Consider the following 22550-nt stretch of genomic DNA (forward strand, 5'->3'; position numbering starts at 1 on the left):
TTTTCTTGCAGTGTAAATGATTTGAATTTCTTTGTAAGTGAGGGACGAACGAGACTGGGAGCTAGAGGAGGTTAGCCACATTTGGGAGATGGATGTTGGAGCCTTGAATGGTTGAGAAGAAGATAGGCTCCTGGTTAGAGATCTGCTTGGAGCAGGCCTAATTCAAAATGGCACAAAGTGGACACACACACACACACACACAGAGCACAGCACACAGTTCTCCTGCAAGTGAATGAAAGAAAGCCAGTGAGCACACACACACACACACACACATCAGAGAGAAGGCACTTTTTATACCATGCACCCATAGGGTGAAATGGTATATTAAAGCAGCCAAAATGTATGTAACAGGCAGAAGAAAGTATGTACGTATATATTCTTGAGCAGTATCAAAAGCCGAGTCGATCTAGCCACGTCCGTCTATCCGCTTGAGTCAGCGAAATACTGAGTTATGCTTGTAAAAAGTTTTTAGAAATTTAAAATATATGTATTTTGTTTCACTTCTGCATGGTGTATCAAAGTCGGAGAGACGACCTACTTACTAAATTTTGTTTTGCTATTTAGGAACGAAATCGTCTTGCGTTTTGTATTTAAAGTCTTGTACAAGAAATTCGGCAATCAATGATGGATTTTTTACAAAATACCCCCCTTTCCCCCACCCCGAAAACTGTCCACCTTGCCACAATCATCCAGTTGCTGCTGCTCTCCCTCTCACTCCATATATCTCTTAATGTTGATGTTGAGTCTAGCCATCGGACTCCGATAGGAGTTGTGAGTTCTGTGAAAAGGTTAGGTCCATTGGCTATTTTTTTTTTAGGGGGGTAAACTAAATGTAAGTGTAATATGCAGCTCACCTTTATTTCATAGGCATCGAAATGGCCAGCTGACAGATCATTGGAGAATTTCAATCGACGTACGGGAAAAGTCGGTTTGCCGGTTTGAGTAAAAAGTTGACCATCACGATAGACCTCAAAGGAGAAGGGATAGATTTTGCCGGCGGCCACCAATTCACAGAGTCCACCATAGGTATACGGTTGGGACATGTCATACCAGTAATTCATTTCATTTAGATAGTTATCACCCATTGCATTGTGCGACAAAATGCTGAATGAATGCCAATTGTTAACCACATAGGTGGCCACCTCTGTTCGCACCTTTCTGGCCATTTGCTGGGTGCGGAATATCAAAAATGATAAGGCCCCGAACAGACAGCCGCCATCGCCCCTAATTGGCACCACATAGTGGGGTATGAAGTGTCCCTGCACATTCAGCATCTCGACCTTCATGATGCCGCTCGCTTCACCAGTTTCTCGTCGCCTGTTTGGTGTTCGATTTTCTGATGAAGACGATTGGTGCATCGACTTTAACTCCTCACACTCGTTTTCTTCTTTATTTTTAGTCACTCACTCAAATCAAGGATACGCACAAAGGGCGCCGAAGAGTTGTCTTTGAGACGTCGCGACGGACATATACCTACGTATATATGTACGTAGAGAGCAAGATTTATAACTTTAACTCTGGCTATACACAACACTCAAAAATTTACACAAACACCAATATTTCCATAGATTGTTTAATTCCAAAGTGACTTCCAAATAATGTAAAAAATTTAATCGAAATAAAATGACATGAACTTTGCTTTCAAAATTATCCCATCTCCAGGGGCAGGGTTGATGAAAAGTTTATAGACATACATAACTTTTTTGTCACAAGTTGCCAGTTTTTTTTTTTTTTTTTTTTTTTAATCCTTTATCATCCTGATCATTGGAAACCTAAATTAACTTCCACAGCGTGGGCGTAAACTCTGTTAAAATCCTTCAAACCTATGAGTAGGCAACCCTTTGGGCGGTTTTTTTGCCTTTAAGCAACAACAGAAAATAGCTAAAAAGACTTTCACGGACTTTCTCGGAGCCATTGGTAACTTTTCTCATTCAAAAAACTCTATTTTTCATTACAAGATATGGTCACACTACAAAATTGGAGAAAAGTAGGCACAAAATGTTGACAGTTTTTTATCTTCTTCATTCGAAGGGTAAAAAGGGGATAATATCTCATTCTTGCGGATGGTCTGAGTAATGGAAGATAGTCAGTTAAGGGCAGGGGATGTCAATTTCTAGTGATATGCACAGTGGTGGGTTTAACCCAAGGTTACAGTGGGGACCATATAGAAAACATCTGAAACGTTTCCGAGGATGTTATTACAATAGATGGCACACAGTGCGTATACGTTATGGTTGTCTATACTGTAAGAGGCCACAAAATATATATGCTAATACGCCCCTGACTAAAGATATAACTACTGATCTGGTTAAGCTTAAGGAAAGCCCAAAGAAAGTCAAAAAGTCTTTTAATAGACTCCCCTTTTGGATGCGCCCATGGTTACACCTGAGAACCAAGCAAAGTCCAAAGAAATCAACTTAATGAAAAGAAAAACAATTTTCAATTTTAGAGTTTTACAACAATTTTTTGATCTCATTTCATATTTTTTTTTATAAATTTTTGTTAGTTTTTTGTTAAAATTTATAGAATTTTTGTTTGTAAAATTTAAACTTTTCAAAGTATTTCTTGTATTCCTCTGGCTTGGTCACCCATTCTGCTCGAGTGCATCGAATGAGGATGATAAAAAATTCAAACAAAAATGTTATTTGAGTTGATTTTTGAACCATCCCCATTCGAACCAAAAGAGTTCAAGGGGACCAAGCATTGATATTTTGGCGCTGTATCATGGATATGCTACTGGTGGGCGAGGAATGCTGCGTGGAACTGAGGGCACTGGAACGATTGGATATTTTGTAACGCAAACGCTTGCTGGCCACCAGTTGGGACATTTTTCTCAGGGTGATGTAATCCTTGTTGAGCATGCGACACAATTCAATGAATGTGCACAGTTTGGCCGATTTGAGTTGTTTGGCCAGGTCGTAGGCAGCATCCAGGACTTCGGTTTGTCGTTCGTATTTGTGAAGGATCGCATGGGATTTGGCCATTTGCATGGTGCTGAGGAATTGCCAAATTTTGCTATTACAACGGACAGCCTCTTCGATGGCCTTCTGGGCATACGAGAGGCATTGTACAAAATGATTCTGTTGGATATGACGATCGGCTAGCTCGTGAAGAAGATAAGTCCTTTCGATTGGCAGAGTGGCAAAAAAGAGACGTCGCTCTAAATGGTTGATGGAACGTCTAAACAGAGAGACAGAGAGCGGGAAGGAAGATGGTAATTAAATTTGCCTTTTTCTCGTGGGGATTCCCACACTCACTTGGTGCTAACTTTCTGCTCGGCCGTGTATACACCATCCGGATAGGTATATGTTGAACGATCACCGAACACAAACTCCTGCTGATCGAGTGGCTTTATGATGGGTATATTGAGCAGCAGGCACATGGCATTCTTATCATAGGGTGTCACTTTGGTGGGTGGCAAACGAAAGTCCTCACACAGACTCAAAGCCAATTGATTGTAGACCTCATTCATGAACTCAATTTTCCAAGGCATTATGCGATTCGTTTTGATGGCCACATAATCGCCCATTACCTCCTCAACGAAACGCCTCAGTCGCTTGGAGTCCTCTCGTTGCCTCAGGACCCGGATCGTACGCAATATGCTATGCATATTCCGTCTCGTCTGATATTGCACTCGAAAGAGATTCGATTCGTGGAGCTGGGACTGCACATGCGGATTGCCGCGGCGTTGATGCAACTCGTTGTACATGGGACTGCGGGAATGCAACATTTTGGTGAATTTCTTCACCCGCTCGAACGACTTATTCAGATACTCGCCACGCTGGGCCGAGGAGCCAATATATCTATCCAACAGGAGATTGGGATTATGGCGAAGAGTTTTCAGAAAGAATATATCCGTCCAGGCACGATTCAAATAATTTTGATAGAAGTTTTTCGTTTTACGCTTACGTCGCGCCATCTCCAAGGGGGACAACATCTTCTCCTCCTTATCGTACACACTCTGGACATCGCATTCGTTGAGCTCTTTGAGAATTTTCCAACGCGGCCGCAAATCTGGTGGCAGTTTCTCGCGACGCATCTGCTCAAAGCATCCGCCCAATTTGGATGAGTTCTCCATCAAGAAAGTGCCCAGGCTATCATCGCCCATGCAATCATTGAAATTCTCATTCACAATATTCAAACGATGCTCAAAAGGTTTCACCGATGTCCCCACATACTTGCGCACGAAGTCGTGCAGCATCCGTTTGTTGTCCTCGAACCGATTCAGATCGTACACCGTGTCGGCCAGCTCCATATTGATGCCAGCATCATTTGGACCAACCACCCGAGCCGCATGCTGGCTGTCCTCATAGGCCTCCTGGGTTCGGGCCACCGAACGATTGAACTTACTTCTCATATACAGGGCCAGGTAGTCGTCCCTATTCGCCTTGCCTCCATTCTCGCCCTCGTCAATGCACTTGTCGAAATACTTCTGGGCCGCCGTATTCATCCGAGCATTATGAAAATATTGACCCCAACTCCTAAAGATGCCGCGTCGCTGTTCGGCTGGCCAATCGAAGGTCTGCCATGGTCTCTTATCTCCGACTAGGACTCCAGCTGGCGCCAAAAGTGCCTCTCCTTGGCGCATTTTTTGATTTTCACAATTTTGTTAAAACAATTTATTTTAAAAGCAAAAAAGAAAAACTCAAGTTTACCACACTCAAAACAGAAAAATTGGTAAAAAGAAAAAACCTCTAAAAGAAGCAACTAGAAATTCAAAAAACCTAAAAAACTAAAAATAAAATTCAACCAAAACCATTTTTTCATTAGTTTGACAACAAAATCAAAGGCTTGGCTGGGTATCGAAAGTTTTAGTTTAGTTACTAAGTCAAAATTTAGAAATATTTTTAAACATGATCCAAGAGGATGTTTATATTCATATAAACCCAAGAAGGATAACAAAAAAAGGTTGAAGAGCGACTTTTCTTTCTTTGTTTTAGTTGATCCAATTCGTTTGCTTCTTTTCGAAAAGAACTGAAGGACTCAGGGAGAGTTGGACTAAATCATTTGAATATAGCCATTGGAACCAGTGCCGGATTGGCCATAGTCAATTCTGGGATTGTCCATTCATGTCTTTAGTTACAAGTTGGAATGGTTTCCTTTAATCTGCATCAAAATGTATAGGTCCTTGTATACAATAGTCACAGGAAAGTGGTTCAGTGGTTTCAGTTTCGAATGGTCATTGAGTGGTTGCGATTTCCGTCCGAAAGGTCGGCTAAGATTGAAGATGATCAAGATAGCTATTCTGAGAGCTCACAACGGAGACAAATAGACGGGAAAAGGTTAACATCCTAGTGCAGAGTCGTTTCCAGGGGAATACTCCGAAATTACAAACTTCAGACTCTGTTCAGGACACGAATTTTTAAACTAAATCGAATATCTTGCATATTTAACGGTTCTTTTTCTTATTATACATCAATATTGGGCCCTTTCTGAGGCAAAAAGCTTGTCAAATGGTATCAATTTGAGGATCTTAGCTGATTCCTTTACAAAATAAGTTCAAGTATTGCTCTTGGGGGACAAAATTTGTCTTATTCCCACTTACAATTTGAGTATAGATTGGTTTTCGACACTTATAAAACTTATTTCAATGCTAAATGAATATTTCGTGTTCTTGTGTAGAACCATCACCAGAGTGTGCAACATTCTGATATATGTATATATATTTAACCATGGTCTAAGACGCAACCATCACAATATAATATTGCATATTATGTATATAGAAATATCAGATAGGTATATAGAAAAAAAAAAATACATGTGTAGATATCGTTAAGGATGATTTCACGCTTTTCCAACATTTTCGTTGCCCTCCTGAAAGGGATCCTTGGCAATGTACTTGTCCAAACGTTGGCTACCATCGGGCTCCACTTGCGACAGTTGGGTGAAGCCCTCTTCGTCGACAAAGCATATCTCATGGCCATCGGGATCGGCTAATATCAGCACCGAAACAGTTGCCTTGCCCGGTGTATCGAGAGTAATCAAAGGCTTGAGTATGGTCCCATTTACTGCCTTGACAGCCTCATGCAGGGGAGGCTGGATAGAGGAGGGCACAGCGAAGGCTATCCGCCCGTAGGCCTTGGCACGATTCAGTGGCTCATCGAGACGTGTCAAGCGCAACGAAGCCTGCTGTTCGCCATAGCTTAGGAGCAGCGACTGATCTTGCTCCTCAAGCACTTGCATTTTGAGCAATTCCTGCCAATACTGACGTGAGGCAGCCAAATCGGTGACTAGCAATTCAACACTCTGCACAGGATCAGGATTGATGGTTGGCAATGGCTTATCCAGCACATGGAAACGATAGCCATCCGGCGAGGTAAGCAAATGCCCGTCATTCACTTTGCTTATGGGATATGAATGCTCGGTGGCACGTCTCACAATCTCACTGGAATGAATGGTGACGCCACCAAAATCGTTGCCTACATTAAAACAAGATGATTAGATTAAACTTTTTTATGTTACTCGAGTTCAGTTGTTAAGTGCGTGTTACCCATTTCGTAGCTCTTGACGCCATAATTGTATGTCAATTCGATAACAAAATGTGAACTCTCTGGGCCATAGCCGACCATTGTTTTGCTCCAGCGATTGTCGTAGGGTCTAAAGAAAATGAGAAAGAAGAAGGCTTAAAATTGGATGCTTGGATTTTCTTTACATTTTAAGGTAAAGCTAGATTCATTGTTGAGTTTAGATTCGAGTATCGACTCCTTACTCCCCCCTTGGTCTGTGACTTTGACAAGTTGTTTATTTAGAACCTGATCATTAAACGAGGCTGTTAACTTTCTCTGGTAAGTTTGTAAGGTCTTACCCATTGCATTCAGCATCGCAGCCCTCCTTGAACTCCTCGTGGCGCAAAATCTATTAAAGAGACAAGAGGAGAAACACACATTTTAGTTAAGCAAGAAAACTAACAAGTCATTATAATTGTTATCTACGTCATCTGACTTTTAATTAGCCACGACTGATCGACTAGTATGAGATAAACAAGCCATTCAATTGATTATGTCTCGTGCCGACGGGCACATCTATATATAGAGTATACACTTCAGACCGCACTCGAGATATGATGGCCATGCAAACATGTATATTTTTGGCAAAGTCATCTAGTCACCGAGATTAGTAACCTGGACTATATCATTAATGATCTCAAGCAATGACTATACACAGTACTTGCTATATTTATGGACAAGTCAAATCTATACAAGATTCGTTTGCAAAGATATCTAGAATCTCTACTCAGATAAGGCTGCCTTTGGAGTGGAGTGAGGCGGCAGACGAGAGAGATGTAACTGGCCCCTCCCGTGACACATACAGAACCGGCACTGTGCTCCAAACTGCTTCTGCTTCTGCCAACAACTCATAAAGAAGGGCATGATAAGGCAGAGTCTTTAATCAAAAAATAGAAGCCATAAGGATTACTTCATCCTCATCATTAAGGACATGAAGCACAATTTCCACTTTTTTCTAGTTTTGTTTACCTGCATTCCTAAGATGTCACGAAAGAAGAAGGCATTTTTCGCCCTATCGCCGATTTTGAAGACATAGTGTAGGGCACGTCCTGGTACAGTGGTTAGTGCCGTCGTCATCTTTGGCCAGCCAATGTTTTAATAATAATACTTTAAAATTTTTGTGTTTGTGGTGCAAAATTAATTCGCACCCTTAGGACTAATAAATTAATTCGCACCTTTAGGACTATTACTCACACCCTTAGGACTATTACTCGCACCCTTAGTACTATTACTCGCACCCTTAGGACTATTACTCGACCCTTAGGACCACAGGAATTCGCCTGAAAATGGTGTGCAACTTGAATTCGCTTTACTTGGTTGAGAAACTGAATTCGCTTCGCTTAGTTGGCCGCTTGCCATGATCGCAGTTCGCCGCATCGGTTCGTCGTTGGCATCAAATGTTCGAGTTCGACTCCTTTCTTGCATGTGGTTTGAAGCGATAATTAATTTTTTCGGCGAATATCAGCTGGGCGAATATCTGCTGGGCGAATATCAGCTGGGCGAAAATATTCAAAAAAAAATCGTCGTGTCGAGCGGAACGATCGCTGTCGCGTTGTTTTCTTTTTTTTTTTGTTTTTGTTTTGTTTCCAACGTCTTAATAATTTTTTCGTTGCCGTTTTTGTTGGTCTTATTTCGTACATTTGCGTTTTGTTATTAAAATTGTAATTTTTTTTCCCGCCATTTTTTTAAGAAAATAACCAAAACGCTAAATATTGTGTGTGCAAGTGTGAAAGAGAGAGAAAAACCACAAAAATTTGTGTTTCGTTGTTGTTGTTATTTTTTCGTGCAATTGCGTGCGTGCCGTCACACGTCGTCAGCGACGCCGGCGCAACGGGGGCAACAACAACAACAAAGCGGTTGCATGCAGGTGTCTCGCTCTCTACTAATGTGCATCAAGTGTATGTGTGTGTGTGTGTGCATGTGTGTGAATTAAAATTTAAATAATTGCAATTTAATTGATTTGCATAAGCTTCGTTTATAATAATTCAAATGGCTATGCAACAGCAACTACAACTACAAAAACAACTGTACAACTAATTAATGGAAATCAACATTTATTAAGGTAAGTACCCAAGAAGGGGGCGCGGTCGATGTTTCTTAAAATGGAGTGAAAGTGTTTTGTTTGTTTGTTTTGGTTTCATAGATACCCTTTTGATATGAAAATACAGGGTGATTTAGAATCAAAAGCATTGAATCGCCAACCTGTTGGCGACTTAGTCCTTCCATGGATTTAAATTTGCACTAAGGACTTTATTTCACCCTGAAACTTAACAATAATCTAATTCCAGCCCTGCAAACGCATATTTGCATATAAACCTTGACTAAACTAATATTTTCTCAACGATTAGCAATTTGCAATTTCGAAATGTGTAAAACTCTGCGAAATCCGTCAGCTTATCTTTTTCAGGTAAATACAAATGTACATATGTACATACATATGTATGTATGTGTGTGTGTTGCAACATTTCGTTATCTTTCGTACCCTTCGTGCGTGTCGCTGCATGTTTCTAACTGTATTTACAATAGAGACAGTCGGGCGACAGAAATGTAATGATAATTGTTGATTTTTCATAAGAATTTGGACTAGTTTACAATCGGGCCCATGCCTAGGCCTAGGATATTTGTTTTGGAATCCCTTTTTTGAATAGGAATACGCAATTTAAATGGAAATATTTTAGACAAACTCATTCCAAATCGCAAACTGGATTAAAACTGAATATTTTCTTGTCTTTTAAATTGTCCTCACAGAATGACAATTCTATTCCTATTTTTGGGTCTTGGTGGATTGGATCGGCCACTGATTGTAGGCACGATTTCGTTTCACAGTGGGCAACATTCTCGGTGAATGCGGCCCTGTGATTTTTGGTCTGTTTCTGTAGTTTGTCACATTTTTGCGAAATCTGCTGAAGGGAAATCCCATAATTTCGGTAATTCCTATACATACACAACATGTATGAATATGCATGTGCGTGTGCGTGTATAATTTACCTGATTGCGGCCAATGTCTGTTGTTGGGATGCTCTTGTTAGTGGCAGTGCTTGAAGCAAATTTTCAGCAGGTTTTCGGGTCAGGCTAGGCATACCTGGATAAATGCTCATAAAGAGTGAGAGAGAGAGAGAGAGACAGAGACAGAGAATGAAGATAAAGGGCGAAAAGTGTATACAATGTGAAATATGTATACCCATGTATAACCTCCAGGTAAAGACGATCATAAGGAAAAGAGTATCAAGAGGGGGAGGAGGAAAAGAGCGCGAGTCTGGGTATCAAGAAGCAGCTGCTGCCTCGTCTTTTGTTTCGCCCTGCTTCCTGCCAGTCGCCCTGTCTGCCCTTCTCTCTCTTTCTCTTTCTCTTTGATCCACTACAGATAATAATGACGATGAAGTAGTTATAATGAAGGCAGAAGAGATGAAGCAAAATCTTGTCCACAGTGGGACCAAGTCACATTCTTAGCTTTTGTTTCTATTATCTTCAATTTAGAACTTACAAAACAGTGTGACTCGATATAACGAATATAACTTTTGGATATTTTGGATATTCTTAGAGGTCTACACGAATTCAAAGCTCGTCAATGAGTTCCCAAAATTGAAGGCAATTTAAGCATTTACATATATCTATAGGGATTTCTCCTTCCATTGATTTTAATATTTTGGCGAAAAATAAATTTAAGTTAACAAAAAGAGGTCTGATGAAAAATTAAGAGAGCGAGCGATCGTGCTACACAAGGAGATAATGATTGCGTTGTCTTTTCTCTCACTCTATTCTCTCTCTTTTTAAAGATCTATTGCTGAAAATGTCTTAATTTCTATGGCAAACAATAACAACAACAACAACAATCACCCTAATTAATTGCCATTTTTGTGGTGTTTTATTTTGTGAAATTTTAACTTCTCCCTGCCCCACCCCCCAAACTCCGTTGCGTGGACTCAACAAAGTGGCAAAATGAAAACTGAAAGTAAAATTGATAAGCAACACACAAAAAGAAAAAGAAAGAAAAGAAGAAAAAGAAAAGAAGGGAAAACTGGGTGACAAGTTGAATGGGATAAGCTGAAATGGCATGATTAAAGGGAAGTGAAGGAGGGGGAGAAGGTGCTTGGGGTTGAGAAATGTTGAGAATCAAACTTAGTCATACAAAAGAATTCGCTATCTCTTTTCTATTTATATAAGTTGTCCCACCTCCCCACACCACACCGCCCACTTGATTTGTTAAAAGAGTGTGAAAGTAAGACAGATGCAGAGTGATGGAGAGGGGGGAGTGATTGGGGGCCTGGGAGAGTAAGGGCAACCCGCCATCTGTTAATTTCTTGAGACTTTACCACTGCAGAATTGGATGTTGGCTTATCCTTTATGATTTTAAAAATGCAACAACAAAAACAGAATGTAAACAATTGCCCAGGTGAGCAGATAAGCAGGTGAACAGGTGAGTTGACCATCCTCATAAAAAAGGGTTACAAAAAAGTTACATCCCTTGAATGCTGTTGAATGTTTTCCAAAAGATTTCGAGCAAAATGATTTTCGAGTTAAGTTGAGTTGAGTTAGAAAGTCTATTACTGAATGTTTAGAGAATCCAAATTGGTTTGATGAATTGGTTTTGTGAATAAATATTAGACAATTGAAATCGGATGGAGATTTCGATATAGTTTTCTCATTATTATGTAGCCGTAGCTCTATATGATATCGGTCTCTCTCCTTGACAGAGAGTAGACAGTTAGGATACACTGAAAAATGGTAAATGGAGAGACAAAACAATGAAAAGGGAAGCTGTGAGGTGAGCGGTGCTGTGCTGTGGTGCGGTGGGTGGGAGGGGAAACACCGAGTTGAGTCCAAAAAAAAATGTTGCAAACTAAAAGCCGGATGGATTAAATTGGGATTTATGCACAAACGCACTCGTGGAATATACCCTAATGCTAACCAACCGGTGCTTTGCCTCCTTTCCGCACAACCAACACAACACACACACGCCGCCCGAAAAGAGAGAGTGTGAGTGAAGGCGGTGGTTTTTTCCTGTTCTCCTTAGAATTCTCGTTTTGTTTTTTTTTTTTTTTTTTGTTTTTTGGGCAGATAAAAATGTTGAAACAATAACCAAGGTAATTCCCAGGAGGCATTGCCCAGGATATGCCTGGATATATATGCATGTTAGTACACACAAAAACACACACACACACACACATATAGGGAGACGCAAATGGAAGCTTTTCTCTGAGATTTGAAGCATTTGCAAGTTTTTGGGAGGGAAGAGCATCGCCTAGGCTCACAATATGGAAATTGCATTCGTGGACAGGCCAAAAAGAGTGGGGCAAGGGGAACTACTGTTAGATGGAGAGGGTGGCGGAAGAGGGGTGGAGGATGCACTGAAATTTGGTTTCGGGTTTGTCGGAGGTTTCTGTAGCTATGCTACATATGCACTTTTTATGTTAGTCAGCAAATTGACTCTACTTTCCGCACATTTTGTTGCATACAGCAAGGGGCAGCAAGATGGTTAACGGTTAAAGGGGAAGTCGGAGGGATCGGAGAGAAAGGGGAGGGAAACAAAAAAACATAAGCACTGGCAAAATGTGAGTTATGTTTTCCAGTTTTTGTGTTTTTATGTTGGATATTTCCTTTCTTTTTTTTTACAAATGTCTAGAGAACGGAAATAAGCAGAAAAAGAGACAGGATGAGATAGTGTGTGAGTAAGAGAGAGAGAGAGAGCACAAAAGCAACCTTTAAATTAATTTATTTTAAGCAAAACTTGAAATGAATTTATAATAAACAAAAAAAAATATTAAAAATCAAAATCAATTTTTAAATAATGAGATAAAGTTTTGACCGAAAAACTCTGACCTTTGACATAGTTCAAAGAAAGGCAAACCAATGAACAAACTCAAAGAGATTATAAATTTGAAAAAGTTGGAAAAAATATAGTTAAAATTTTTTCCTTCTTGGCTCTGTCACTTAATTGACTCTGACAAACAGAACAAAGTAGAAAACGTTGTCAATGCACTTGGACAAAGACTTGTAAGACAAACTGTACACATCATGTGCATAAATGTATTATAAATCAATTATTGTTCAATTTTGCAATTGAAGCAAATCAGCAAATTGGTCTTTTAGCCTACTTTACCTTTTGCCTCTCATGTGCTTTGTCAATATTCATAATTTGCATTGGCCTACAAAAAACACAAGAAAAAAAATGAAAGAAAAGTTGACATTTGCCCGTCAGCTGTTTGACATCTCTGACCTGGCCCTGGCCTCAGGTCTGTTCAATTCAGTTCTGTGTCCTATCTTACCCTGTGGTCCTGTCTGTTGTTGAGCCTTTGGGTCCCCAAAAAAAAAAAAATTATTATTGTTCTTTTGGGCTTTCTTTTGGACATGCACGATGTAGAGCAACAGCAGCAGCTGGTTGAGGGGGGCGTGAAGAAGGGGGGCTATAATACCATGCACATGTCACATTTGTAGTAATCCTGCTCTTCCCCCAAATATGTCTCTTCTCCACAAGAGTCGCATCAATTTTTGCTATACCCTTTATGAGAACGACAACAAAGGGTAAACATGAAAAAAAAGAAGATGCCTTGTTAGGCATTGGAAAAGGGTATATCATATTCGGATCGTTGTTTGACTCAGACTGAAGAAAACGAATCCACAAGCTCATTCTTCGAGTTTATCCTCTCCATGCTAAAGTTAAGCAAGAGCAAATCTAGAACTGATCTATTGGCAATTGATTCAAACTCTGTGGCAGTACTAAGGGGAATATTAACAGTTTACCAACACTGGTTTCATGATCATTTTGACGTTACTTGACACTGAATCCGCAAAGAGTCAACGTTTACGTCTATCGAATTTGAAATCGAAACGAAATGTCAGGGTATTGCACATTCGTTTTCTCGGAAGTTTCATTTCCGGAACATTTTTCAGTTGTTGTTGTTGCGTTTGTTGCTTTTGCTGCTGTTGTCATGTTATAGCACACAATTTACTGGCTCAACTGTTTCAACTTCAATTACAGTTGATGTCAGAAGAGTGTAGTAGTAGTCGTAGTAGTAGAAGTGGAAGAGGCACGAGCAATGGCATGGGGCAGGGGATGGCGCAGGGAAGGACAGCCAGACAGACAATGTGTCTGTGTCTCTGTGGCAGTCGCTTGTCTAGCAACTGTTACCAATCTCTCATACCCATCCCCCTCCACACAACCGTTTCTCTTCCTCCTCCACTCCACTTTACTCCATTGCATTGCACTCTGTTTCGTTGTAGTTGTCGTTGCGGTTATGTTTCATTTCATTTTGACAAACATTTTGTTTGTTTGTTACATAAAAATTGTTCATAAAGGATTACAGTGGGATACAAAGAGATGAGAGGGGTGCAGCATGTGGACTAGGACTAGTCTAGTGTAAGTAACTATGTTGTCTGTTGTTGCAAGTGTACCCTATCTATTCATATCTAATGGGTATATTGGCAAAGCTTAAGCAGTTGACCTTTTAATGTCACCCCCATTAACTTTCTTAAACGTTGAAACAAAATATTTAACACACCTGGAAGGTAAACAAATCCAATTGGGGGTAGAGTATCTTCAAAGCCGACTATGTGACTTGTAGAAAAGAAAATTGAGGTAGCAAAAATATGTCAACTCGGTTGGCAGAAACAATTCACTTGTTTCTTCCTCTCTCTCTCTTTCACAGAATCTTCTGTAAGTATGTATGTGTGGGTTCTTTGTTGATACAAGAAAATCCGAGGAATACGTTTTAACCAAAGTCAAAAATATTAAAGTTCTCATAAGTATAAAATGATAAAAAAAAAAGGTATAGGAAAGATTCATTTTGTTCTTGTTTCTAAAGATACACCAAATCTATGTAAGACATTTTTAACGCCTTGTTACATTATTTCAAAACTTCCTCTATTAAATATCTTTTAATGTTTAACCATATCTTAGAAATCCTTTATCAAGATTAGAAGTTTTATTAAAGAAATTAATTTAATTAATTAATTTAGAAAACGCTTTCGGATGAGCTATATACATAAATGACATGATTTTTTACAAGTTTCAAATTGTTTTTCGTGTCACGATGTCAGCACTTGAAGTGGTGAACCGGGCGAGGAGTGAGGGGGAACCTGCCCACTCTTAAAGTGAGATTTGTTTATATTTTGCTAGTAGTTTGGCTTCTTTAATCAGAATCAGAATGGGCAAAAGAACTGTGATAAACCAACGCAAACTTGTAAACATGTTAATGGTTAAGTGATAAGGTTAACACTCACACACAGACACGTGAATAAATGGTTGATAGTGGCGAGGGGAAGGAAAGAAGGCTGTAGTTGCCCACATAAATCACATTTAAAAAAAAAAAAAATTGACATTTTATTGGCTTCCTTTCTTTCTCTTTCTTTCCGATTAATTACTTCCGCACATTATGCAACATTTACTCAAACTCGTATATGTATATACATATGTATGTTTATCGGTCGGTAGACAGATAAATAAGTAGAGTATCAATAAATATATCAAATTATCTGTTGTTGGTTGATGGTTTTCCGCAACCAATTGTTTACCATTTTGATTGAATTATGTTTGACCAGAGTATGATAATGAGTCAAATGAGACCAGAGAAGGGGAACGAGGAAAAGAAGGGAAAGGCAGACAATTCAAAGAGAAGGAGGCAATTTACAATGCGTTAATCATTTAAATATCAATTCCAATATATGTATGTATTTATGTACAATATTGATTACGCTCAATAAAGAATTCAAGTGTTCAAGTTAATTGAAACATTTCAATGGAGAGCAAAATGATAAACTGTAAAATCATTTAAACTAAAGGATCAGTTGATAAATAATTTGTAAGAGGAAACTTGCCAATCGTGACTAAATATTCATAGACAATTAAAATCTTAAAATGGGTTTCCTTCCCTGTGGATAAAAGACTTAACTTTTCACATATTTAAGCTTTGATTTGTTGCGATTTTGGCATAAAGCAACCGATTGCAGTTCGATAGTCTCCAATTATCTTAACGTGTTTTTTGCGAGTTGTTTTGACCTTTTGTAAAATACGCATAATAAATCCTATTTAGAATAGAACTATGATATATCTACTTAATTTAAGCTGTGACCCAAAAGAAAAACAAGAAAAAAAAAAAACAGAAAAGCAAATTGTCAGCTCAGTTGGTCAGCGGTTTTTGGTTGTTGTTGTTGTTGATGTTGTTTCTGTTGTTAAACCCATATTCGAGGCCGAATTCCACCAAAAAGCTTTAAGTATGCAATTAGTTTTTTTCTCTCTTTTTTTCGTGTACATGTTGTATTTTTGTTTCATTTTTTCAATTTGCTGAGGGATTACCTAAGCCGCAACAAAATCAGAGAGGAAAAAAAATAAAACTCCATTTGCTGTGTGTGTGTGGCAGAAGATTTACTGACCTCAAAAAAAAAGGTTGCCCAATGGCTGTTTTTCTCCTTCTCTCTCTCTCGCTCTCTGGCTCTATGTCTATGGCTTAGCCAAAACGTTCAACCCGCCGCCTATTTCTATTTATTTAATTTAACCATTTTTTTTTGTTGGTCGGTTGTTGCAATTGTTGTTATTTCGGTTGTTGATACAATATTTTACAATGCAAACCAAAAAAACCAAAACCGAGACAAACGCGCGCCACGCTCAATGCACAAGAGCAACAGCAACAAAAACAACAAGATAAACACAAACAAACGACAGATAGACCAACTGACAGACAGAGAGAACCATGGTCGGTGAGAAGGGAGGGGAGTGGGAGTAAATGTTCAATTCCATTTATCATTTACGCATGATAAGCCCGATAAGAAGCGAATGGGCGCACTTTGTGCATGTTCTTCCCGTCCCGTAACGATAAAAGGCAAAGACGTTTTGATAACAAGATGACAAGCAAAGCAGTGAATAGAGGGTGAGGGGCAAAAGACAAACGGAGAGAGAGATAGTGAGAGCAACAGCAAGAGCGCGAGCGAGCTGTGCACAGCAGGAGCTGCTTGCGTAGGACTCCAGTGGAATGACGCTAGTGTCCATCAAATGCAGCAGAAGCATTTGGACCAGAAAGCTGTGAACCAGAACATTCATCAAAAAGGATTGCCATTGAGTTAAATTGAATTAAATGGAAAATGTGCATTAAACCAAAACAAACAACCTGTCAATACCTTTTACAGCGTTCCTTTAATTTGTCTATAAATATATTTGTTGCTGAAAATACAGAGTCCTACAAGGAGTCGTGAACACATCAACAGGTTATCGATCAAAGCTATCAGTCCTATGCATCGATAGTTTTCCGCATTTAAACGACAAAAGTTAGTACTGGTTAAGTAATCGTTGAGTATTCCCCTCACGTATCGATGTTTAGATAGTAATGAAAACCTATTGGCCTGGGAAAGGAAAACAAATAGGTATATAATATATTAAAAAATTAATTTATATAATTTTGTGCGGGTCTCTTTGAAAAATTGCCGCTAATGTGCCCTGATCTGAGCCTTACAAATTAGGCCCGTATCCATTTCTACCTCAAACTCCACTTGTAAGCAATTTCATTTGGGTCAGAAACGTTTCCATTGAGTTGGAGAGAATTGAGTGATCGAACTTAAGACCGAAACCTCTTGCTAGCGTCTTCCTTTCTTATCCATTTTCGATATCTTCTCGTCTATAAACTGAGACAATTATAAACTTTTTTTCTCGAGGTCAAGTTCGTCACTCTTTCTTTCAGTGCGTCACTTTTATTTCAAAACTTGACTCACTTGACTCAATTCTACAACCGATTAGGTAAGTCATGGAGTTTTTTTTTTCTTTCTTCGTTTCTTCTTGTATTTAGCAATATAAATAGTTAAATAGATTTCGTTATTCGTTATTGTTGGTTGGTTAGCTACGTTTGTTGGTTGTCTCTCTCGATTACAAACATATATGTGTATATATGTATGTATATCTCCATGTTTCACATTCAACAAATCACGCTTTATTGCATTTTCAAAAAAAAAAAATAAACAAAAAAAAAAACCCCGCGATTTGATATGGCCAGGTGAGTTTTTCCGTAGCAAAGCAAAGCAAATAGCTGCGACCTTATACACACATTCAGTATATGTGTGTGTGTGTGCCCTCATTTGTTTGTTTGCGGTTATTGTACCATTGGTTTTCCATAGAGACATAGATACAACCATTTTGCTATTAAAAGTTATTCAAAAAGTTAGCCAAGCCAATAAATGAAGAGTATTTTCTCACACTGGTTTTTAATTTTTTGATGAACCACCAACATTGCAAGATTTAGAAACGAAACATTTGATTCGACTTTCGTCTTTGGATGTACTTTTTCTTTTGTCTCTTATTCTAATTGACAACAAATTAGTCTTTTTCCTCATACATTTCCATTTGATATAGTCTTTAGGAGTAAGAAACATTCGATGCTTAAAATAAGCCTCAAAAAAGTGCTGAAAACACACACAAAATCAAATGATCATTACCATGATGGCTTTCTATAATTAACTAAATATACACAGACAGGCTAAGAGAGAGAGAGAGAGAGAGAAAGAAAAGAGACGAAAAGGAGTCGGGTTTGTGTTGTTTTTTGTGTTTGTTAACTATTAAAACAACATTTGGGGCTTAAGGAAAATATGGTACATATATCTAATAAATTGAGTAAATTAAACAACTAAAGCATGAAGTTTTTCGCATTTTGTTTTCTCTTTTAACTTCTACTATTTGGATTCATGAAACTTTTATTATTATTATGAGAGATTTCTTTTTTTGTTTTATCAATAAAAATTCAAAAAAGAAATCAACAAGAAATAGTAAAAACATAATGTTCAATAAACCACAGCAGCTGAGAAGAAGGAGAACGAGGAGCGGGAATATGTGGGAGAAGGGGGCAGAGGAGCCTAACCCATGCCTGCACAAATAACAAAAAAAAAAAAAAAAAACTAACAAACCATAAAAATCCGCACATAAATTATACCAGCAACAGAAGAAGCTGGAGAAACAGGAGCAAGAGTGCCCCCCAGGAGAAGAAGAATGACGAGAAGGAGGAGGAGGATGAGGAAGAGGGCAATGGAGGAGACCAAACGATGGCAGGCAACATACGCAAATGCAGAAAGGAGCGAAATTTATGAGCAGCCATTCCCAGTCACTGGTTGCCACAAGTGGCCCAAGGAGTAGCAGCAGAGTAATCCATGGGCCGCAATGAAAAAGGCGGGAGCAGGAGGCACAGGCAAGCAGCTAGCCGGGCCAAGTGCAGTCTGCAGTGCAATGACAAAGGCAAATAAATTACAGCATCATTTGCAGAGTAAAGGCTGCTGCAGCAGCAGTTAAAGTGGCAAAATGGAGAGTGGCTAAAAGAGATGATGGGGCCAACAACAACGAGAACAACAGTGCAATCCCTTTTTGAAAGACGCCAATCAATGGAGAAATAATTACATGACTTACTTTTACTCTCTCTATCCCTATCTGTGTCTCCCTCTGTCTCTGTTTCTGTTTCTACCCAGATAAAGCTGCATTTGAGTGATTTATCAAAGAAAAATCCAAAATCAAATAACTCATAGGAAATGCAACAAAAGTTTTTGCTCATTATAAATCTGATATTTCCATGGAAAATAGAAACACTTTGATCTTGATCTGCATAGAAATCGGTTATCTATAAAATAAAGTATCGATCAATTGATCTATCCTTTGCTTAATGCAACATTTGAGTATTGTTTCTTTCCTCCCTAGAGTATCCTAGTATAAAAATCTCTAAAGAAGGTAAGGGAAAACCAAATTGGATTCGTTTCACGTAGTACTAAAAACTCTCATCTGTCTCTTACAAGATATGAAAACCTAAAGCAAAAAAGCAAAGTATCCAATTTTGTAACATTCCGATACAATTAGGGTGAAAATGATAGCAGATGATTTGGTTGGTTGGTTGGTTACTTAACCAACTTGGGCGGGAAGGGAAGAAGCTTCATCATTATCTAATTTCATACTGTGTGCATCTTGGGCTATTTCGTTTAGTCTAGTGTGTAAATAGTTTTTAACTATTTGTTTAAACTTTCATATTATTTACTTTGCAGTATACAAAAATTTGTTTCGTCTGATGTAATTTGAACGTTGACAATTGGATTTCTTAATACTCGGAACTCGGCACGTGCACTTGCTTTTGCTTTTTCCTCTGGCGAATCAAATGCAATTGATATGGCTAAAGTATTTTAGCCAATTGATTTTGAATTTTAGACGTTTTCGAGCTTCCGATTCAACGTCAAGTGGGAAAATCGTAGATATATTAAAATTCTTCAGTTGGTAAAGTCTATATACGACTTTTAGGTCGGCCACATCTCGTGCCATCTCACTCACTGTGTTGATTTAGGTTTTCAATGTGAACTTTGTTGTTTGATGATATTTTCTTTGCTGAGTAACTGCAAAAACGACGTCGACAGACAGACGTCCATTGCTCCCAAAACTCATTCAACTCAACTTGCGGCAAGACGAAAAACCATTTCAAGTGCCGCTTGAGTGATGCATGGTAAGTCCCCCTCTCCCTCCCCCCGCCGTATTGTTGTTGATGTTGTTGTTTGGCTTGTTTATGCCTCGTCTCCAACTTTAACTTCATCTCCTTTGCCTTTTTTATTTTTGTTGCTGTTTTTTTCTTTCTTATGTCTTGCAATATTACGTATTGTTTCGTTTTTTAATTGGCCATTTGTTGTTGTTGTTTTGTTGATGGTGTCGTTACGCTTGTTTTCAGCCGCCAAACGCACACACACACACATTTGCAAATATTTCTTACTTAAATTGATAAATGAATTTAATAAGGAGAGGAGCAACAGGAAAGGAAAAGGTTAAGCAACTGTTTCACATTTTAAAAGTTTATAAACAAGTTGAAGAATTTATTTTGGCATAGTTATTAAATAATATTTTTAGTTTTGCCTATTTTTTGCATTTAATTGAATTGTTTTTCTATTGCAGTTTTCCTCTGCCTTTGATTCTTTCATATATTTATCTTCAGTTGGATTAGGTAAGTTTCCTTAACATAAAATAAATGCATCAATTATGGTTAGAATTAAATTTTTATATATTTATTTGTGTTTATTCTTTCTTTTGGTTTATTGATTTATTATTTTGATTTAAATCTCTCTTTGCAATTGCTCGAACTTTTCGGTCTTCTTTTTGCTTTATTATTGGTTTAAACATTTCTCTACAGTTTGGCATTAAATTTTCGTTTTAATTGTGTTGATTTTTGGCATTAATGTGAATTCTTTTGTGGTCATGAAATAAAATTCGCAAAAATTGCAAACGGTTGCCCAAAATCTTTGTTTACTTTAATGAAAATGGAATTTTCCTTATTTCTTACAATGTTCGATCTGACAACTATATAATTTCTGGAAAATCGACTGCTTTGGTCATAATTATTGTTGCCTTCTAAACACTCCCACAAAAAGCTTAACTAACCAATTTATTTAATTGTCCCGCCATTAAGTGAATTCATGAAGGTTATAAAAACAAAAACAGAAAAGAAACGTTTGTTTTTTTTTTTTTGTTCAAATAAGCCGTTTTGTTGTCGATGTTGTTGTGGTTGTTGCTGTTGTTGTTGGGTTTCTTTCCGTAACATCTTTTCTTTTAAAGCTTTTAGCTATTTTCACACGCTTCGCCTGACAAGACCTTATAGAAAAAAAAAAAACCGAAAATGAGAAACAAAACAAAACTTTAAAAAATAATAATAAAAAAAAAAACGAGAGACAAAAAGAAACCAGAAATGCAAATAGAAGTGATGATGGCAACCGCAACGGTCAGACAGACAAATGGGAAAGAAGAAGAAGATCTGAATTGCTAGTTGAGTGGGTGGGAAACGGGGGTAAGGGAGAGAAAGAGGGGTAGAGCTAGGTTAAAAATCGTTTAGACCAGCAATTTTTTTCCAGGTGCCGAAAAACTGAAATTGTATTTCCCAATGAACACACACGTTCGTTTTGCTTGGCGGCAAACAAGCAGCAACAACAACAACAAAAGCTTAAATAATAATAATCATAAAAAGCACATAAAAATACAGCAAACAAAAAAAAAATACTCAAACCGAACCGTTGACAACTTGTTGACCCTTTTATTTCTATGTATCTTTTCGTCTTTCTTTGTTGCAATTTGAATCACGTTTGGGTCATAAATTTTCATAGAAAAAAAGAAAGATGGAAATAAAGAAAGAGAGAGACAAAACGACCGGAAAGAGTTGTATAGGAAACGGAACGAAAAAAAGAAAATAATGAAGTCTAAGCACTTTTTTTTCCTTAGGTGAAAACAGTTAAAAAACAATTTCATTTCGATAAAAACTTTAAAGGTCCGTTGACCAAATTAGCCAAAAACGAAAATAAATATCAACAAAAGAATTTGAACATCTAAATCTAGAGGATCTCAATATTTTTATTAGGAATATCGCATCCATTTCTTTAAAATTCGATAGTTTGGGTAGAAAAATTTTCAAACATTATTCAATTTGTTCATTATTCATCAAGAAATCAAAAGAAAAACCCAAAACCTTTTACCGCTTTGTTATAGACATTCAAAAATATCGATATTTTAATGCTTAAACGATAAATGTTAAGCACTTCCTCTTGATTATGTTTGCATTTCATATTCCTTGTTGTTTCCTTGTTTTATATTGGTTATCGTTTTCCTTTCTTGGTCTCTAGCATTGACACTTTGCACTTGTCCTTCCTTCCCATCCTTACCAATATATTTGTAACAAATTGTCCATCTCATATTTCGTGATGGTTGGCCCCAATAATTGGCTTACTTACACACATCTTTACGTCAAATGGTCATTTAATAGGGGATTTGGAAGACACCTGCTGTAGCATTTGACTGAATTGTAATATAACCACGTTGAGTCGTTTACTCATACCCTAAACGCAGAAAGGTATATGAAGTTTCTCCCATTATACTCTTTGGGCTCGTTAAATCAATTGAATTATGAACTAGACCAATTAGAAAGGAAAATTAAACTTGATACTATAAACTTGAGATTTCTGTTTTGATTCAAAACAAAAAGAGTATTGTAAAAGTCGGTGCAGTGACCTTGTTTTAATGGAAATAAATCCAAATAAAAACAACAACTGGGGAAAGAAATCAGTCTCTCT

General features: G+C 38.0%; 4 protein-coding genes across 6 annotated transcripts in view; 1 reads left to right on the forward strand and 3 right to left on the reverse strand.

The window, feature by feature from the left end:
* Window positions 1–620: 620 nt before the first annotated feature.
* LOC137587335 (uncharacterized) lies at window positions 621–1394 on the reverse strand. The gene is made up of 2 exons (XM_068303689.1): window positions 855–1394; window positions 621–778 (listed from the first exon to the last, which is right to left on the reverse strand). The coding sequence occupies exons 1-2, from the start codon at window positions 1356–1358 to the stop codon at window positions 746–748; spliced, it is 537 nt and encodes a 178-aa protein (XP_068159790.1). The 5' UTR covers window positions 1359–1394; the 3' UTR covers window positions 621–745.
* Window positions 1395–2436: 1042 nt separating this feature from the next.
* r-cup (ryder cup) lies at window positions 2437–4758 on the reverse strand. Its single transcript, XM_068302941.1, has 2 exons — window positions 3258–4758; window positions 2437–3180 (listed from the first exon to the last, which is right to left on the reverse strand). Exons 1-2 carry the CDS (start codon window positions 4586–4588, stop codon window positions 2688–2690), a joined length of 1824 nt encoding a protein of 607 aa, XP_068159042.1. The 5' UTR covers window positions 4589–4758; the 3' UTR covers window positions 2437–2687.
* An 853-nt stretch (window positions 4759–5611) lies between these two features.
* Window positions 5612–7669, reverse strand: LOC137586532 (glyoxalase domain-containing protein 4). The gene is made up of 4 exons (XM_068302614.1): window positions 7476–7669; window positions 6806–6855; window positions 6491–6597; window positions 5612–6419 (listed from the first exon to the last, which is right to left on the reverse strand). Exons 1-4 carry the CDS (start codon window positions 7581–7583, stop codon window positions 5785–5787), a joined length of 900 nt encoding a protein of 299 aa, XP_068158715.1. The 5' UTR covers window positions 7584–7669; the 3' UTR covers window positions 5612–5784.
* A 350-nt stretch (window positions 7670–8019) lies between these two features.
* The window catches only part of RhoU, a 51916-nt gene continuing 37385 nt past the window's right edge, over window positions 8020–22550 (forward strand). For 2 of the 3 annotated variants that reach the window (XM_068300666.1, XM_068300683.1), the window contains exons 1-2: window positions 8020–8568; window positions 20392–20440. The gene's annotated coding sequence lies outside the window, so the exon portion shown is untranslated. The remainder of the gene's footprint in view (window positions 8569–20391; window positions 20441–22550) is intronic. The other variant, XM_068300675.1, reaches the window with a different exon arrangement.

The sequence above is a fragment of the Drosophila tropicalis genome, unplaced genomic scaffold (assembly GCF_018151085.1).
Source record: "Drosophila tropicalis isolate 14030-0801.00 unplaced genomic scaffold, ASM1815108v1 contig_158, whole genome shotgun sequence".
Taxonomy (NCBI): Eukaryota; Metazoa; Arthropoda; class Insecta; order Diptera; family Drosophilidae; genus Drosophila; species Drosophila tropicalis.

Coding starts and splice junctions, on each gene's coding strand:
- LOC137586532 (XM_068302614.1), bottom strand. CDS start 7,583: ATGACGACGGCACTAACCACTGTACCAGGACGTGCCCTACACTATGTC. Junction 6,856..7,475: donor GTGACATCTTAGGAATGCAG/GTAAACAAAACT, acceptor TCTCTTTAATAG/ATTTTGCGCCACGAGGAGTT. Junction 6,420..6,490: donor CGTCAAGAGCTACGAAATGG/GTAACACGCACT, acceptor GTTTTAATGTAG/GCAACGATTTTGGTGGCGTC.
- r-cup (XM_068302941.1), bottom strand. CDS start 4,588: ATGCGCCAAGGAGAGGCACTTTTGGCGCCAGCTGGAGTCCTAGTCGGA. Junction 3,181..3,257: donor GAGCAGAAAGTTAGCACCAA/GTGAGTGTGGGA, acceptor CTCTCTGTTTAG/ACGTTCCATCAACCATTTAG.
- LOC137587335 (XM_068303689.1), bottom strand. CDS start 1,358: ATGCACCAATCGTCTTCATCAGAAAATCGAACACCAAACAGGCGACGA. Junction 779..854: donor TCGATGCCTATGAAATAAAG/GTGAGCTGCATA, acceptor ACCTTTTCACAG/AACTCACAACTCCTATCGGA.